Source organism: Grampus griseus, assembly GCF_964374135.1.
Source record: "Grampus griseus genome assembly, chromosome: 17".
Taxonomy (NCBI): domain Eukaryota; kingdom Metazoa; phylum Chordata; class Mammalia; order Artiodactyla; family Delphinidae; genus Grampus; species Grampus griseus.
The window spans coordinates 37,296,095-37,312,708 of NC_139011.1; the positions used below are offsets into that span (position 1 = coordinate 37,296,095).

Genomic DNA, 16,614 nt, shown 5'->3' on the forward strand with positions numbered 1-16,614 from the left:
CATTTGTCTCTAGGTATTTTTTGATTTCCTCTTTGATTTCTTCAGTGAACTCTTGGCTATTTAGTAACGTACTGTTTAGCCTCCATGTGTTTGTGTTTTTTACGTTTATTTCCCTGTAATTCATTTCTAGTCTCATAGCATTGTGGTCAGAAAAGATGCTTGATATGATTTCAATTTTCTTAAATTTACTGAGGCTTGATTTGTGACCCAAGCCGTGATCTATCCTGGAGAATGTTCCGTGCGCACTTGAGAAGAAAGTGTAATCTGCTATTTTTGGATGGCATGTCCTATAAATATCAATTAAATCTATCTGGTCTACTGTGTCATTTAAAGCTTCTGTTTCCTTATTAATTTTCTGTTTGGATGATCTGTCCATTGGTGTGAGTGAGGTGTTGAACTCCCCCACTATTATTGCGTTACTGTCCATTTCCTGTTTTATAGCTGTTAGCACTGGCCTTATGTAATAAGGTGCTCCTACGTTGGGTGCATATATATTTATAATTGTTATAGCTTCTTCTCGGATTGGTCCCTTGATCATTATGTATTGTCCTTCCTTGTCTCTTGTACCATTCTTTATTTTAAAGTCTATTTTATCTGATATGAGTATTACTACTCCAGCTTTCTTTTGATTTCCATTTGCATGGAATATCTTTTTCCATCCCCTCACTTTCAGTTTGTATGTGTCCCTAGGTCTGAAGTGGGTTTCTTGTAGACAGCCTATATATGTGTCTCATTTTTGTATCCATTCAGCAAGCCTATGTCTTTTGGTTGGAGCATTTAATCTATTCATGTTTAAGGTAATTATCGATATGTATGTTCCTTTTACCACTTTCTTAATGTTGGAGGGTTTGTTTTTGTACGTCCTTTTCTTTTCTTGTGTTTCCCACTTAGAGAAGGTCCTTTAGCATTTGTTTTAGAGCTGGTTTGGTGGTGCTGAATTCTCTTAGCTTTTGCTTGTCTGTGAAGCTTTTGATTTCTCCATTGAATCTGAATGAGATCCTTGCTGGGTAGAGTAATCTTGGTTGTAGGTTCTTCCCTTTCATCACTTTAAGTATATCATGCTACTCCCTTCTGGCTTGTAGAGTTTCTGCTGAGAAATCAGCTGTTAACCTTATGGGAGTTCCCTTGTATGTTATTTGTCGATTTTCCCTTGCTGCTTTCAGTAATTTTTCTTTGTCTTTAATTTTTGTCAATTTGATTACTATGTGTCTCAGCGTGTTTCTCCTTTGGTTTATCCTGTATGGGACTCTCTGTGATTCCTGGACTTGGACGGCTATTTCCTTTCCCACGTTAGAGAATTTTTCAACTGTATTCTCTTCAAATATTCTCTCTGGTCCTTTCTCTCTGTCTTCTCCTTCTGGGACCCCTATAATGCGAATGTTGTTGTGTTTAACATTGTTCCAGAGGTCTCTTCGGCTGTCTTCATTTCTTTTCATTCTTTTTTCTTTATTCTGTTCCGTGGCAGTGAACTCCACCATTCTGTCTTCCAGGTCACTTATCCGTTCTTCTGCCTCAGTTATTCTGCTATTGGTTCCTTCTAGTGTAGTTTTCATTTCAGTTATTATATTATTCATCTGTTTGTTTGTTCTTTAATTCTTCTAGATCTTTGTTAAACATTTCTGACATCTTCTCGATCTTTGCCTCCATCCTTTTTCCGGGGTCCTGGATCATCTTCACTGTCGTTATTCTGAATTCTTTTTCTGGAAGGTTGCCTTTCTCCACTTCATTTAGTTGTTTTTCTGGGGTTTTATCTTGTTCCTTCATCTGGTACATAGCCCTCTGCCTTTTCATCTTGTCTATCTTTCTGTGAATGTGGTTTTTTGTTCCACAGGCTGCAGGACTGTAGTTCTTCTTGCTTCTGCTCTCTGCCCTCTGGTGGATGAGGCTCTCTAAGAGGCTTGTGCAAGCTTCCTGATGGTGGGTAGAGCTGGCTGTTGCTCTGGTTGGCAGAGCTCACTAAAACTTTAACCTGCTTGTCTGCTGATGGGTGGGGCTGGGTTCCCTCCCTGTTGGTTGTTTGGCCTGAGGTGACCCAATACTGGAGCCTATCCGGGCTCTTTGGTAGGGCTAATGGCAGACTCTGGGAGGGCTCACACCAAGGAGTACTTCCCAGAACTTCTGCTGCCAGTGTCCTTGTCCCCACGGTGAGACACAGCCATGCCCTGCCTCCACAGGAGACCCTCCAACACTAGCAGGTAGGTCTGTTTCAGTCTCCCCTGGGGTCACTGCTCCTTCCCCTGGGTCCCGATGCGCACACTACTTTGTGTGTGACCTCCAAGAGTGGAGTCTCTGTTTCCCCCAGTCCTGTCAAAGTCCTGCAATCAAATCCCACTAGCCTTCAAAGTCTGATTCTCTAGGAATTCCTCCTCCTGTTGCCAGACCCCCAGGTTGGGAATCCTGACATGGGGCTCAGAGCCTTCATTCCAGTCGGTGGACTTCTGTGGTATAATTGTTCTCCAGTCTGTGAGTCAACCACCCAGCAGTTATGGGCTTTGATTTTACTGTGATTGCGCCCCTCCTACCATCTCACTGTGGCTTCTCCTTTGTCCTTGGATGTGGGGTATCTTTTTTGGTGAGTTCCAGTGTCCTCCTATCGATGATTGTCCAGCAGCTAGTTGCGATTCTCGTGTTCTCACAAGAGGGAGTGAGAGCATGAAAAAAACCTTCTTGACCATATTTCCACATGTGTTTCTCTACTGAAACGTAACGAAAACGTTCCGTTTTTAAAACCAATTGTCATGAGCTATGAAAAGTGAATACTGTACAGTAATGTGGAATGGAAGAAATCATGGGGCAAGAAAAATGAACCACCACCAACCACACCAAAGGCCAGTCTTCATCCAAAGAAGGTGATGTTGTGTATATGGTGGGATTGGAAGCTCCTCTATTATGAGCTCCTTCCGGAAAACCAAACAGTTAATTCCAACAAGTACTGGTCCCAATTAAAGCAACTGAAAGCAGCACTCGACAAAAAGCATCCGGAATTAGTCAACAGAAAACACATAATCTTCCATTAGGATAACGCAAGACCATGTGTTTCTTTGATGACCAGACTAAAACTGTTACAGCTTGGCTGGGAAGTTCTGATTCATCTGCTGTATTCACCAGACATTGCACCTTCGGATTTCCATTCATTTCGGGCTTTATAAAATTCTCTTAATGGAAAAAATTGCAATTCCCTAGAAGACTGTTCTTTACTTAAAAAGATGAAAAGTTTTGGAAAGATGGAATTATGAAGTGGCCTGGAAAATGGCAGAACGTAGTGGAACAAAACTGTGAATACGTTGGTCAATAAAGTACTTGGTGAAAATGAAAAATGTGTCTTTTATTTTTGCTTTAAAACCGAAGGAACCTTTTGGCCACCCCAATACATGTATTCTGAGTAAAAGGGTAAGGAGAAAAAAAGGGAAGAGACAATTACATGACAAAATCAAGAAAGAGGAAGCTATGCACTAGAACACAAAATTTATCTGAGCTTCCTAGAAAATAAGTAGAAAAAAACTTTAATGAAAAAATATTTAACAAGAAAAAACATACCCGTTAATTAAGAGGTCCGGAATAAATTAAAGCACAATACCCTTAAAGCCATTTTAGAGAAAATGCAGAAGCAGCCCACAGAAGGCTGGCTTCTTACAATGACCTTCAACAAAACCAAAGGTTGTACACTTCAGAGAGCACAGGACTAAATAATCCAGGTATGTAGCTGTATGTAGAAGTAATCTCACTTCTAAGCTAGATAAAGTACAGAGAATACTGAGGAAAGCATGAATGAAGAAAGAAATAAATGAAACATCCTTAAACTTTCTCTCTAAATAGGAATTGTCAACATATCTTACTGAGTATCCTAAGCCCACAATTCAAAACTATTAAAAGTAATTGAAGGTTCTGGCCTATATATCATTAACTGAAAGAAAATGTGTATGGCTCAAATCAGTCAGATTCAAACTCTTTTGACCTCTCTCCCAGTAAGAAATATTACATCATAACCAAGCAAAGCACACATATACGCATAAGTTTCTTGCAATATGATTAACCTTTACTACATTCCCCACACCATGTGGTTTTCTATTCTATGCTACGTATTTTTTAAATGCTTGCCATGACCCACTAAATTGCTTTCACAATGCACTCACTGGTCAGGATGCATAATCTGAAAAAGACTGTTCCAGGTAACAAGACCAGAAATTGCAAAGAAAATACGAGATATTGACTTGTGTTTCTTTCCTATTAGAGGGGTGCCCATCCTTCAAGATATAAAACAAACAACTATTCTCAACACCAAAACTTTTCTCAAAAAGCATCTCTGAATCTACGTAAATGTTTGAACTCCAAAATTATAACCACAGATGCTGGAAGAAGTAACTTTGCCCTAGAAAATTTTGAGAACAGGAATTCATCTCTACCATGAAAGAACCTTAATATAGGTTCTTTCCAGGTAAGATAACATTGCCAGAAATGAGTCCTCAAATAACCATATGAGTTAATCTTGAAATAAAAGGATTTACCATTATCCAACTGGACTGTCAAATTATCTTTTTTTTTTCCTTTGGCAATATTAAGTTTAGCTGCTCTGCCTTCCAGTAATTGTCCAACAAGTTCAGTTACTTCCTAAAGCAACTCCTTTAACTGTGATATTTGTCACAGCATAAAAGAGGATATGAGTCCTGTCAGGTAAGGCAGAAAAGCACCTGTTAATCCAAAAGCTACCTCAAGTAGTTTAGTAGAACACAGCTCTGTTTTATGCCACTAAATATAGGATGTTTTATGTTACGTTTATTTTTATGTTTTATGCTCCTAAAAATAGGTCAGTTCTCCCAATCCTGAATATCAGTATAAATTCCAATACAGTCTCTAAAGAATCATTAAAAGTCTGGGACCTGTTTTGAGGACATGCAAGTTAGCCCACAGAAGATTTTTAATCTGTGAAATCAACAACTGACAAAAGCTTTAAATTTTTCTTAAACAAGTTCTTAAAAGAAAAAAAAAATGTAATAAGACTCAACAGTTAAACCTAAAACTGCTTATTCTTTGCCAGGATATTGATGGAGAGAGTTGTATACAATGAGCTGGCTTAGGAAGTTTTAAGGGGATATGTAGTCAGAAATTTGGAGGGGTAAAGGGGTTGCCCATTTTATAAATAAGAATAAGCTATAGTTTAATTTACAGTTTAATTAGATTCACCAGGGACTTCTCCCAAGGAGTTAATAATTACGAAAAGAATTTAGAAAGCTCTTTAACCATCATAACTACTCTAAGTAGAATTAGAAACATTCAGAAGTAAAATAACTTCTTCTGGCACCTTCTCCAGCCGTAGCAATTAATCTATTTATTCTAAGGCCAGAGAGAATACTGAGATCTGTTAGGTAAAGTTCCTAAGAACACAAAGCATCAGCATTAACATCACTATAACACCAGTTAAATATGTTCAATTCAAATGTAATTTAGAAACTATATTTGAGGGAGGGCGGCTATGAAATGATGTACCTAATGGCAACCTCTTACAAGTAAAGTAGATGGTGCCAGAAGACTGTCAAAAATTAATAGCTTTGAAATTGGGTTGAACTTAGGTTGAAACCAGCTTACAAAGCTTTGGGGCAGAAAACAAGTGTATACCAATGTCAGCTATACCTCAAAAAAAAGAAGTAATTGATAAATGAAAGAGAAGGACAGATAACTACTAACTGTAAAAAGGCATCAATGCACTTTGGCCACAGAGCTGACATGTAACAATCATTGTTTTTTTTTCCTTCATTAAACATTTATCAAGGAACTGTTATTTGTAAGCCACTACTCCTCCAGATAAATAAAAATTTCAGTTTCCTTTGTTTATCAAGAAGCAAGAGGAACAAAGAGACTATAAGTAGGAGTCAGAGGCAAGTCTTTGCTTGGAGAGGATGTAAGAAAGCAACTATACTCCAATAAAATTTTTTTTTAAAAAATCCCACTTATGGGCTTCCCTGGTGGTGCAGTGGTTGAGAGTCCGCCTGCCGATGCAGGGGACGCGGGTTCGTGCCCCGGTCTGGGAGGATCCCATGTGCCGCAGAGCGGCTGGTCCCGTGAGCCATGGCCGCCGGGCCTGCGCATCCGGAGCCTGTGCTCTGCAACGGAAGAGGCCACGGCGGTGGGAAGCCCGCGTACCGCAAAAAAAAAAAAAAAAAATCCCAGTTATCATCTTAAAATGTAAAAAAAGATTTGGGTCTCCTCAGGTGTTGATTTTGCATCGGATAAACTGGCCTGTTTTCAGAGTTCTCTGTGAGTGAAAACAGGATTGGGATCCACCTTTTAGGTATTGGAACTAATATAACTAAGGAAGAAAGTCCTGAGTCCCCAAGAAGAGCTGACTTCCATCCCTCTTTCTGTTTCCCTGAAGACAACAAATAACTATAAGATCGTGAGTGTAATGAAGAAATAAACAGAAACATAAAAAAAAAAAAACAGAAAAAGAATGAAACACCTGCACTGACACTTTGCTCTGCAAAATCGCCACATGGAAAAGACTATAACTATTATACAAACATTTCAAGCAGTACAGAGCTAACTTAAATTTCTGGGAACTTTTTATACAATGATAAGATTATTGTTTAACTTAATGATGTAATGAGTACTTATCTTACCCAGAACAATATGTCTCCTTTTTATTTAATGTGAAACGCTGTTAAAAACATCAAATGTGCACTAGTGTTCCATGAAGATGTATTTGATTCCTGACCTTTAATCTAGGAAAAATTTAAGGGAAGGGGTCCTGATATATGATCACGTGCATAGGGACAAACAGCAGCAAAGTAAGAACAATGTATTAATTATTGGGATTTGTCCTTTAATCATCCTCAAGAGATGATTAGAATCTATGAGAAAATAAATGAAAGGAATTATATATATAATTGAAGTGATGAAGCTTTTAATCTGGAGACTGGAAGCTGTCTGAAATGATCTGTGTTATTTTGTTGTTTAGATCAGTGATTCCTATACTTACAGATGAGTAAATTTTAAGACAAAAATATATTCAAGTAACTGTCATTCAGTCATCCACCTTTTAATCTTAAAGGAGTAAATAGAAGAAAAAAAGAAAGAAAGAAACTTAAGGAATAAACCTAGGACAAAAGAGCATCAAAATTTGAATGAGTCCAGAGCCCTCACAAACATCTTTCAATCTGTTCTGATGTCATGCAGCAAATTTACATATATTTTAAATATTTTATGACACTAAAAAATATGGAAAACATATATTCTACAAAGGGTTACAACAATGATTAATAACAATCAAAATTTTGGTTTTATCAATACCCTTAGAAGTTACCTGGTGGTGGGACTTCCCTTGTGGTGCAGTGGTTAAGAATCCGCCTGCCAATGCAGGGGACAGGGGTTCGAGCCCTGGTCCAGGAAGATCCCACAAGCCATGGAGCAACTAAGCCTGTGCACCACAATTACTGAAGCCTGCGTGACACAACTACTGAGCCCACGTGCTACAACTACTGAAACCCATGCACCTAGAGCCTGCTCCACAACAAGAGAAGCCACAGCGATGAGAAGCGCACGCACAGCAACGAAGACCCAACGCAGCCAAAAATAAACCAAAATTAAAAATAAAAAAGAAGTTACCTGGTGGCAAATCAGGATCTGTGGGAGCAGCCTGCTGAATTCTTCTGGGTTTTACTGATGACTTTGTGTTCTCAGTAGTACTACGGTTGGTAGAATTAGAACCACAGCTTTCATGGTCATCCTATTTTTATTTTGAAGAAAGAAAAGTATCAGTCACCATTCAAGAATTTTAAAAAGTTTTGTTGAATGTATGCAAGTTACTAAAATGTGATAAAATAGACTCTTCAGGGTTTTTTTTTAGCTCTAAAAATCTATGTAACCAAAATTTTTCATAATTTGCATTCTTAAACACCATTTTAAAAGTAAGTAGTAGTTTAAAATCATAAATTGTCTATTTCTTTAGTTGGTATCAAAAGACACCACTTGATAATGTCAAAAAAAATCTTATATATGGTTTTAGCAAAAGAAGACAATTCAAAGGAAGCTTTTAAACATTTTCCATTTGAAAATGCAAAATAAATGGAAAGGGTCTTAATATTCCCCTATTTGTTTATATGTTAAGACCCTTACTATTTTGTGAGTTAAATTAAGAATCCAAGCTTTTTAATCACCTTTAATGATTAATCTTAATCATCCTCAGAAATCTTGGCATCCTATTTAACACTGTTCACTGAATTGAATATTGTTCAGATTAGATATAAGGTTTAACTGGGTTTTGATATGGATAACATAAAAACTTCAAAAAAATCATACATATTTTTGAAACCTATACAATGCAAATGAGTACTCTTTTCCTGACTTGATTCAACAAACATTTATATAATGCTTTTATGTGTTAATTGCTGGATTTACAAAAGCAAATTAGATATAATATCTGTTCGCAAAGATTTCAGAATCTATTTAAAACATATATAACCAGTCTACAAGAGTACTTTTTTGTTTGTTTTCAAGTAATAGGAACACAAAGAGTCATTCTATTTGGAAGAACTAGAGAGATGAGGCCGTTAAAACTGAGTGTAGAAATGTTTTAGGTTAAGATTGGAGGCTAAATAGGGAAACCTATAAACAGCACATGCAAGGATAATGATTAGTCAAAAAAAGCCACAGTATACAATGTTTAAGATGGGAGAACAATACCAGAAGCTAAAGGCATGTACTAGTTCAATAAAAATGAGGTCACATTAAGAAACACAGAGACGTTAACACTTAATTTGGTAATTAGGAGGAGGGTGCCAATAACCAAAGGAAAAAAAAAGGACATTTAGTAATTGCAGTAGAGGGACAGGAGTGGAAGAAGTAAAAGAGTAGTTCAAAGGGTGAATAACAAGTTAAAATGGAAAAAATAAACATAGATTGCTCTTTCAATAAGACGGATATTACAAGGAGGAAACAGATGAGGTAGTAGAATGAGGTAAAAGCATCTGACATCATCTTATTCCTTTTGGGGGGATAAAAGAGCACATTCTGCTTGAATGAGAGATGCATATGAGGAGGCAGAGATCAAACATCTCTCCAACACAAAGGGAAACAGATGGTGTACTGTGCACCATCAATTCATTAATCAATAATAAAACTATTTCATAATGCTTAAAAGAATCGTGATAAATTTAGTTTCTTTTATATATTTGAAGAGAAAATTTCAAGAACAAAAAGAAGGATACCCACTAAATTTACCATTCTAATAGGGTACTAGAGGCAAATAAGAACAATGATAGGCCCTCCTTTAAGACACAAAAATTCTTATTCACTACCACACTAAGAGGATTATACAATAATAAAAGATGAATCTTTTACAATATAGCATGGCTTCAGATGCTAGTGTGATATATTAGCAAAAGAAAAAATTTCTGTTTGAAACTTCATTACAACAAAAAGTTAAAAGTTTACTGTAACAAACAATAAAGGAAATTTTTGCACGAACTTACGTTTAAGTTAATAAAAAACTTCACAGCATTTCATTCCACAAAACAGCTTCACTATTCAATCTTTATAATGACATCTTCTGTTATTTTGGGGGATGTTATAGTCTCCAAATACTAAAAGACTACTACTGTGAATAAGACCTTACTGTAATTACTTTTAGTTCAACTTAGATCCTTAAAAATGTCTGTAGTCATACACTTCTGCACAATGTTAACATTAAAAGCACACTATTAATTTTTGAAACATATGGTTGTCTCAAAAGCCCAGAAGTAAAACATATTCATTAAAGAGATGTGAAAAAGTTCCAAGTGAACTGCCAAAACTAGCATAATTATGAAAATATTTAACACTGAAACCATCTGAAATCACATACTGTATATAGATTATAGTGATGTCATAATAAACATTCCAGCCAAAATGCACTAAAACTACTGCAGTCCAATAAATCTGGCATACACGAAATGACAAACATTTTAAAGCAAAAGAAAGAACAAGTTATTTTATTTTTAAAAAGTTATTAGCAGCAAAAATGGGTAAAATGCATAGACTAAATATGAGTTTTCAAATAGTTTAAAAAAAGAACTGAATAAAGTTCCCTACAAACTACATTTTTTCACTTAAAAGAAAAACAAACTAAATAACTTCATTTGCTTAAACAAAAATTTTAATAAACTTGAAATTTCAGTGTGCCTTAAAAATGGGCATTAATCATGGTACCCATAGGAATATGTACTATGAAACAAACATTACCAAATGTGCAAACATTTCTTTCTTAATTCTGGTTAGGAAATTATGGTTGCATATGTATTATAATTAGAAAATAATCCTTTTGATAATTTTGACTTGTTTTCATTTCAATTACATTTTAATTGCATCAATTAAGTGAGCTTCCATTCAAATCCTGCCCCAACTGAATTAAATTTTAAAAAATAAAGCAAAACAACAATTATAATATTTACTATTAAAACTGGAATTACTTCCACCATTAGTTTGAGTTCATCATCTGCTTTTAACCAGTATGCATCACTTTGGACTATTACACATTTTAATTCATTGAAAGCCTCTAATTTCTAATAAAAGTAACTCTGTTCTCAAAAATACCAGTTAAAATGTTTTGAGATAATTTTTAACCCCAAACACATTACAGTTACATCTTTCTGATTTAGGATGCAATTTTTCCAAAATGTCTGGTAAGTAGATTTCATGGCAAAAGAATGTTGTCTCTTGGGGACCACATAGCTATTTCTGAAAATACTGCCCTTTGCTCCTCATGAAACAAGCAAGAATGTCATTTCCTTACAAAAGTTCCTAACAGAGTGAAAACATGGCAAACACTGTATGTAAACAGACCCATTACTTTCATAATGACTGATCATGGGATCATGTTACATACTTTTCACCTGAGCCCTCACAGGGCTAGTCAATTAAAACTGGAAAACCATCAACTCCCAGATTCACAATAGTATGAATAAGATTGAGGACAAAACTTAAAACAGGTGACTGAATCATTCGAAGTCCTTGTTTAAAAACAAAGGTTAAAAGAAAGAGTTGAAGAAGGAGAAAACAAAAGACAGAGAAGCGATGTGCCTTATGCTCTTCAGCCTTGTGGCACCAAACTTGGCAAGCAGAGAAGGACTAAGGTTCACCTGGAAGTTCTGGTCACCAAAAGCTCCTGAACAGAGTGTGAGGGCCTTGGAAATGAACCGCTACAAAGCCCTTAGAGACATTCACCTCTATCCCCTCCAGAAGCAGGTATAACGGCAATAGATGCAATAAAGAATCTCTAAAGGTAACTACTTCGGAGAGTCAGAGAGCCAAGTCAAGTCAGCAACGCAGAGGTACAACTGGAGAGTGAGCCAGAAAAAACAAAACACTACCTTTTGTGGTAAAAATGGGAATCTCTGGAACCCCTCTACCCTGACAGCAATATTAATAAACTTAATTTTAGCCATAAAAAAAAATGCCAAGCAACTCCAGTAAAGGAGTGTATGCCCCCAACCTCTTCACACATCAGCTTAAGCCCACAGAGGAGGCTGCTTCCATCTTCTCTCCCATAAGAGTGAGGATAAGGGACTGCGATAGGCTGGGGAAGAAGAAAAGAGAGTTTATGCTCCCTTGCATCCTTTTACTTGAACCTCCCAAATGCAGGAATAGTTAACCTGACAGGCCAAAGCTTAACATACAATAAGATGTATTAGGCTACATTTTAATAATGAAAGAGATCACTATACTAACTGTAAACACCTGTGTGATGGAGCCACTCTTCTATCCCTGAGATCCATGTTACTCAGTAACAGGACCAAAGCCATGTTTCCCAGATGATGCAATCACTAGCCATCTCTCCTCTGCCTTCTTTTCACACCCACAGCTAGCCACCTAACCCAGGATACTGCCCAGCCAGAGAACAATCAAACTATGCTGGTTATATAATAGCATCATATGTTAGAAAAAATTTGCTCTTCATTATTGCCTATGACATCCCTTTCCTTCGTATCAGTAGGTATATATCATATTGCCAACCTATCCTTCCCTGTTTTTAAACCACTGGATTGAAGTGGTTAGACCCACCCTTAGATCTGGAAGGTGAAATGGGCAGAAATTAAGGAATGAGAGAACAAAAGTATATACAGAGGCATTCTGGCCTAAGCCACATTCTACCATCTAATATTTACCAAAATTCACTGGGGGTGACTGGGTGTGTGAACCGATTAATAAAACTGCACTTTGTTTTCTTATATGTATGACTTCCCTCAAGGAACACCTGATTTTTTTTTTGAAAAAAAAGTATGTGTCAGGCATTTTGAGAGAAAATAGGGAATACAGATAGATAGTACCCATATTCTGGTAGCTTTACTTTACCTACTTGAGGAACAATACTTATATGCATAAAAAGGTTAAGAGCAATTCAAGTTAGTCAGCTATTACATATGTCACACACACAAAAAAAACAGTGAAATTTATTGAGCATTTATATGTGCCAGAACTTTAAGGAGGAGGAGGAAATTAGGGCTTAAGAGGTTCTAAGGTCAAAAAGATACGAAGTAAAAGAGCTGGGATGAATGCCCAGATACATCTGATAGAAAAGCCCCTAGCATTATTACTGATGAAAGACAGGAAAGCAGAGAGAAAGGGAAGAAAGAAGAATGGCAGGCAGAGAGGAAAAGAGACACACAGAAAAAAAACAATTTTTTTATGGCACTTACAATGGGTCATGTACTACTGACACTACATTCACATCTCTTAATTCTCTAAACAACTCTATGAAGTAGACACTATTCCCTATAAAAGAAGATCCCCATTTAAAGATGAGGACACGAGGCATAAAGAGATTAAATGGGTCAAAATCACACTACTACTAAATGGCACAATCTTACCTACATTGCTCTATTGCCTCCAGATGAGAGAAGGCCAACTAAACATAGAGTACTAAGCACCATATATTCTGAGACGGGAGAGATCACAGTGAGCTACAGTAGTCAGGAAAACATCACAAAGGACACGGTTTGAAAAGACTAGGCCCTGCAAACAAAAAAAGAGGGAGGTTGGGGCTTCCCTGGTGGCGCCAGTGGTTGAGAGTCCGCCTGCCGATGCAGGGGACACGGGTTTGTGCCCCGGTCCGGGAAGATCCCACATGCCGCCAAGCGGCTAGGCCCATGAGCCATGGCCGCTGAGCCTGCACGTCCGGAGCCTTGCTCCACAACGGGAGAGGCCACAACAGTGAGAGGCCCCGTACCACAAAAAAATAATAATAATAAAAAATCAAAAATAAAACTACCATATAATCTAGCAATTTCAATACTGAGTATATGCCTGAAGAAAACAAAAACACTAATTTGAAAAGATATATGCACTCCAATATTAACTGGAGCATTATTCACAATAGCCAAGATATGGAAGCAACCTAAATGTCTATCGATAGATGAATGGATAAAGCAAATGTGGTGTGTGTGAGTGTGTGTGTACACACACACGCACAGTAGAATATTACTCAGCCATAAAAAATGAAATCTTGCCACTTGCAATCACATGGATGGATCTAGACTGTATGACACAAGTGAAATAAGTCAGACAAAGAAAACAAATACCACATGATCCCACTTATATGTGGAATCTAAAAAAACAAAACAAAACCTAAACAGACTCATAGATACTGAGAACAAATGGGTGGTTGCCAAAGGGGAGGAAGGTGAGGGGTCAGGCAAAATAGGTGAAGGGGATTAAGAGGTACAAACCCTCAGTTATAAAATAAATAAGCCATGGGGATGTAATATGCATCATAAAGAATATGGTCAGTAGTTCTGTAATAACTTTGTATGGGGACAGATTAACACTAAACTTATAGTGATGATCATTTCCTAATGTATACAATTATCAAATCACTGTGTAGTACACCTAGAACTAACATAATGTTGTATGTCAACTATATTTCGATAAAAAATAAATAAAATAAAACAGCCACAGACAATACTTAGCTGTGTTTCAAAATACCCTTACTTATAAAAACAGGCAGTAGGCCCATGGGCCATAGTTTCATGACTCCCGCTTTAAAACATTTGCCTTAATAAAAACGTACAGGATAAACAATTACTCAACCTGAAATTGCTCTGTAACCCAGTGTTTTCATTGTTTTATAAGGCAAAAAACATCATACCACAAATATATCTAAATTACGAGGGAATCTTATAAAATAGCCCAGGGGGAAAAGCATAAAATTTTTGCTTGGCTATAGTACTGCCAAGAAGACAAGACATTTCTACTGTTACCCCTTTAATTTCTAATGAAACAATAAAGCTTTAATAAGAGAAAGGGAAGTAATTTTCAGTAAGAAAATAGGCTGAAGAAGATTCAACAGACCCAAGGAAAAGAAAAATATAACACTTCTGGAAAAAAAAAAAAATCAAAACAGCACATTCTAAACATATGCAAAAGTAAAAGTTAAATGTGGGGCTTCCCTGGTGGCGCAGTGGTTGGGAGTCCGCCTGCTGATTCAAGGAACACAGGTTCGTGCCCCGGTCCGGGAAGATCCCACATGCCGCGGAGCTGCTGGGCCCGTGAGCCATGGCCACTGAGCCTGCGCGTCCGGAGCCTGTGCTCCGCAATGGGAGAAGCCACAACAGTGAGAGGCCCGCGTACCGCAAAAAAAAAAAAAAATTGGCCAACATGATTAAGAAAATAAGATCTAAAACTAACTTGGGGAAAAAGATACATAAGTGTGGGGAAAAAACTAGAAACATCTTCTAATCATATATAAATCCAAAAACAGAGAAACCCAGGAGCATTCAGTACATAAGAAGAAAAGAATACATTTCAAGGTAAATTTTCAGTAAAACACAGTAGAATTTTCTCAATAGTACTATGAATACATCTCAATAATACTAATGAAGCCAACTGAGATTTTAAGTAACTGAAGTAAAAGTTAAAAGAATTAAATTAGAACTAGAACAATAGTAAGAATTTTAAAATTTAATAATAGCTAAGTATTCAGATTATAATGATTCATTTCACTTTAGCTATGAAGGGGACTTTGGCTGTAGAGCTATAGTATGAGTGTGCTGTTTTAAAAAAAAGGAAAAAAACCTCAAGAGCCATGATGCTTACTATATCTCTGTTTAAATAAGAACACTTGTTTATTTTGTAGTTGAAATCCCCTAACATATATTCTATACTTGAGTATCCATTCATATTCACAGATACTTTAAACAATAGTTAAGGAAAGATCTAAATACTTTAACTGTTATAAGACAACAATATATTCTTATCTATTAAGAAATTAAAATTTATATATAAAATAAACTTATTTTTCAGAAAACATACTCTTTAACAGTTTCAAGTTTGTCTCATTCAAAAATAAGAAAAGAATAATAATATTTTGTTTCTTAAAGGTATATCCAATCTCTTACTGGATTTTCTTTGATGCACTGGAAAATCCTCTGTTAATCTGAACTACTTAATAGGACCCTAAATAACATTTTCCCCCTTTTTCTTGGCATTGCATTTGCACTGTAAATATTAGAAACATTTTACTTATAGTCAACAATGATAATTCCTATCTTCCTTATAAAACAAATGCAATTCAGAGGTAAATAATGGTTCTACTAAATAAGATAACTAAAGCTGAGAATGAGCTCTAACTTGGAGGGAAGTTTATATTTGGACAAGTTGAGGCAAACAGTAAAACATGCCTGAGCTAAACAGTGCAACAATGTTGGAGGTGCGAGCCTAGTCTTCAGGAATAGTTCAACAACTAAGGAGTGCTGATCATCATCAGTACCTCTGTGTATGCAGATGTACAAAATAACCATCAACACCAAACAAGATTCACTCCTTAAAATTAATTTATTTTTGGACAATGTGGGCAAATTTAATTCTTCACCAATAAGATAGCAACTATGACTATTATAGTATTTACAATCATCTTAAACTGGAAAGCCAAAAATTAAGATTTCCTAGGACTACTAACAGATGACTACAGAACTTTGAAAGAATAGTTCAATTAGAGTGGTAAGGGAAGAAGCCATATTACAGTGAGTTAATGAATAAGTGGATGTTGTGTAACATGAGACAGGAAAAGACTCCATTAGGTCTAGACATGGAAAAAAAGAGCCTGGAAATAATAAAGTAGAACGAAGGTGGTAAAGGGTCAAAAGAAAGAAAGCACCTGCTGTATTCAGGATACTCTGCACAGTGCACAGGAGATAAAAGTTGTTAACAGTGGGAAAAGAAAGAGTCCTTGACTTCAGAATATTTATTATTTATAAAGGAGTATTTTTAAAAGCAAACAAGACGTCAGCTGTAAAATAATATTGAGAGTAATTAATTATTACGGGTATAGCAATGCAAGAGCTTTATATTCATTGTTCATAATCATCACAAACATCCTATAAGATATTGTTATTCTCATTTAACAAATAAGAAAAATAAAGTTCAAAATTTTTTGACAAATAATATTAGAGAGTTTGTTAACAAAGTGTTTAAAGAGTTCATAGAAGAAGCAATTACTTTAAGCTATTTATATTGCTCTTACTAAGATCTTTTCATCTTCTAACTGCTGGCCATCTTTCTCTCATTCCAAGTATTGCTATTATTCTCTTTTGAAAACAAAGTAGACACAGCTGCTATTAGAAAAGCCCAACCATAAGCAGATAAGCAGAA

The 16,614-nt window shown here is 36.3% G+C and overlaps 1 protein-coding gene across 1 annotated transcript in view; it reads right to left on the bottom strand.

The window, feature by feature from the left end:
• The window catches only part of VPS13B (vacuolar protein sorting 13 homolog B), an 803,413-nt gene that overhangs the window by 756,454 nt on the left and 30,345 nt on the right, over positions 1–16,614 (bottom strand). Inside the window, exon 4 of the mRNA XM_082674491.1 lies at positions 7,600–7,720. Coding sequence (XP_082530617.1) covers positions 7,600–7,720 — 121 coding nt within the window. The remainder of the gene's footprint in view (positions 1–7,599; positions 7,721–16,614) is intronic.